At 43.4% G+C, this 3,413-nt stretch overlaps 1 protein-coding gene across 1 annotated transcript; it reads left to right on the forward strand.

Moving 5' to 3' along the window:
- Window positions 1–180: 180 nt before the first annotated feature.
- SARC_13589 (hypothetical protein) lies at window positions 181–3,327 on the forward strand (the record flags this gene model as incomplete). The annotated part of the gene is made up of 5 exons (XM_014292280.1): window positions 181–230; window positions 1,100–1,166; window positions 1,657–1,768; window positions 2,255–2,358; window positions 3,104–3,327. Coding segments are annotated over 5 exons (557 nt in total), but the record flags the coding sequence as incomplete, so codon positions are not given.
- Between the last annotated feature and the right edge of the window lie 86 nt (window positions 3,328–3,413).

Here is a 3,413-nt window from a genome sequence, read left to right on the forward strand (position 1 = left end):
TCTCCGACTCAGAATGGTACTGTTCTATTGTTCTATCTGAGATTAGCTCTTAGGGGATTTCTTCACCTCTCTTGCTCAGTTCTGTTCCACTTCTGATGAGTTTTGGCTTTTATGCCAATACCGACAGACCCAAAAGTTTTTCTCTCAGGATTACTGTCTTCTCCCCTTTCCTCCCCCATGCTTTCAGATTAAGACCATCACCCCTGGAGAGACTCCTTCCAGTGACAATGGTGAGTGGTTAAAGGTTAACACACACGTGTTGTTGAGTGCTTGCGCACCTGTCTGCATCGCGACAGTATGCCAGCATAGCGTTGCGTCTAACGTACTTATGTGTACCTACGCATTGTCTAACGTACAAATCCACCGACAAACAAACACCCACACTCTATTATGCCTTGGTGGCGTTGTGTGGTGGGAGCGTGTACTGCTACGCTGTGGTTGCCATGGTTACGTGCAGTACTTCTATAAGTGCGCAGTTCAGTCTATGTGTGTGTGTCTCACCATCACCCTGACATTTACACAGCTCTGCCGTTCTCGCACTTGCACACCGCAGTATAAGTACATGTGTGTGTAAACGTTTCTATATCCGAAGCTCCTTCTGTGCGTATGATAGTATGGGTATTTGTGTGTGTGTGTAAACGTTTATATATCCGAAGCTCCTTCTGTGCATATGATAGTATGGGTATTTGTGTTTGTGTGTAAACGTTTATATATCCGAAGCTCCTTCTGTGCGTATGATAGTATGGGTATTTGTGTTTGTGTGGGTAAACGTTTATATATCCGAAGCTCCTTCTGTGCGTATGATAGTATGGGTATTTGTGTTTTTGTGTGGATAAACGTTTATATATCCGAAACTCCATCTGTGCATATGATAGTGGGTGAGCGTATTCTGACCTATCATGTCCTGCCCACAAATATACCTACCACACACCTCTATAGTACTTAGCTCACTCGGCTATACACGTACTTAACATACCCACCCAAATATGGTTATGCACATAGCACTCTCATCTCTACATGCACGTAGCACACCATATTCTCTATTCACGTGTCCATTTGCTTACCTACACACACATACACCCACACTTTGTCTGATCAGGTGGAGCGGGCGCGGCCACACAGCAAATCCTTAGCAACTTTATGCAGATGTTCGGTGCTGAAGGGGGGTGAGTGAGTCATGCTGTTCTATAAATAAACAAGCGTTCTATAAATAGATAGAAGGTGCGCTATAGTCAGATGCACTGTGTTGTGTCAGAAATCGCACGGTGCTGCGATCTGCTGTGTGGTGTAACTCCGTTGATATGGCCTGTTTTGGCTCTTTGCGTATTTGATTGACCCAAATGTTTCTGTTTTAGGGTTTTACTTTGGAGAGAAAATCGGGTTTTTTGGAGTGCAGAACGGATGATTCCTTGTCCCTTCACAAGTTGTCCTCGCGTCTTTGTACGCGCACCACAAGGTGTAATTCCGTGGGAGGCGTTTCCATGGTAACCCCCGTCATCCAATTGTGTCATTGGGGGTGTTGTGTATCTCACAACTGATTGTACCATATCATGGTTTTGTTAACTTAAGGGTTTTAGGATTTTATCATGGTTACGTTAACTTCCTTTCATACTTTCTTTCGTGTGCTGATGAGATGTATTTTTCTGGTTGCCATAGCGACGCCCATCTCTCACTAAACGAAGACGTGACCAACACCAATGTCATGAAAGCCTTCGACGGAGTTTTGGATCCATTGGCCGCCGTTTGGACTGCGCTCAATCTTAATATGGTAATTCCATATTTAGCATTCGTCTAGAAATAGTTATTGTATGTTGTATGTGCCTTTCCGTCTCTCGATCTAAATATGGCAATTCTATATTTAGCATTCGTCTATGAACAGCAGTTCTTAGGTGAAGGGTTTGCTGTTGTTGAGTCATCTCGTCTGACTCCGCCCACACATCACCGGTTAGTCAATGCCACGACAGTTTGTGTAGCTTTGCGCATCTCTGAAACACTCTGCGCCAACTCACACGCGCGTAGCTACATACGTTATGCATCCCTGTCCTTAAGCTAGTACCGAACATTATCTCAGAAGCAATGGTGTACTCACACTATAGACACGTCTCTCTCGTCGTATAGCGTCACAGCCATGAAGTAGATGTGGTTTAGGTTTTTAGGCTAGCCATTTCGTGCTGTTGTGTTACACACCCCATGGCTGGCCTGGGTTGGTTGTCCTGCACCTGTTCACTGGCTGTCTCATTTGTCCCATTTGCAGGACACTCTCAGCGACAGTCGCCATAGCGGCGGAGTGGGCGCAGATATGCACGGAGTGTTTGTGGACTCACTGCGCAAAGTGCCGAAAGTGCCCAATATCAGAGGGTATGAAGAGTGTGTATATGATTAACCATATCAGAGGGTATGAAGAGTGTGTGTATATGATAAACCATATCAGAGGGTATGAAGAGTGTGTATATGATTAACCATATCAGAGGGTATGAAGGGTGTGTGTATATGATTAACCATATCAGAGGGTATGAACAGACCTCAGTGTGCATGAGGTAGATATGTATGTATGAGTTACGCTGACAAATAGCGTGCACTGGTGCAAAGACAGGCACATGTGCGTTGACAATTTAGTACCTGCATGCACATATGTACTATATAACCCCGAAAACCCAGGTGCTAAGATAGATGTACGTCCATATATTTATATATATATATATATTTATATATGTGTGTGTGTGTGTATGTAGGTATGTATGTATATATATATATATAATATATATATATATATATATATATATATATATATATATATATATATATATATGCATATCTACATACATACATACATACATACATATACTATGTTGATGCTCGCGACGGTGCCTACACAATACTGTCAAGCTCTAATGTGGCATCACCGGATATATCCCCATACACACACTCGCACATGTACCTACACACACACGCACACATATACTTACATACACACATATATATATATATATATATATATATATATATACTACCTACACACTCACTCACACTTACACCTACACACACACTCACACATACACCTACATACATACTCACACATACACCTACACACATACACGGCCAGCTCTAATCTGGGTCTCACCCGGCGCAGAAGCATGGCGTTACTGCTAGCGTCGGGAGGTGCAGCGAAGAAGCAACGGCAACGCGATATCACACGAGAGAGGATTCTGGAGATCCTGGAGATGGTCTTTGTAAGGCATCCGTATCGGCTCGTTGAGTCGTTTATGTTGACGTGGAAGGTGAAGAGTGACTCAGGACATCTGTTTGTTCCTCCGGATAGTGACCGAGGTGTGTGCTGTTGTTGGGTGGTGTGTGTATGTGTGTATGTGCATGCATAGCTATAGTTGTGTATGTGTGTATGTACATGCATAGTT

The sequence above is a fragment of the Sphaeroforma arctica genome (assembly GCF_001186125.1).
Source record: "Sphaeroforma arctica JP610 unplaced genomic scaffold supercont1.3476, whole genome shotgun sequence".
NCBI classification, from domain to species: Eukaryota; class Ichthyosporea; order Ichthyophonida; genus Sphaeroforma; species Sphaeroforma arctica.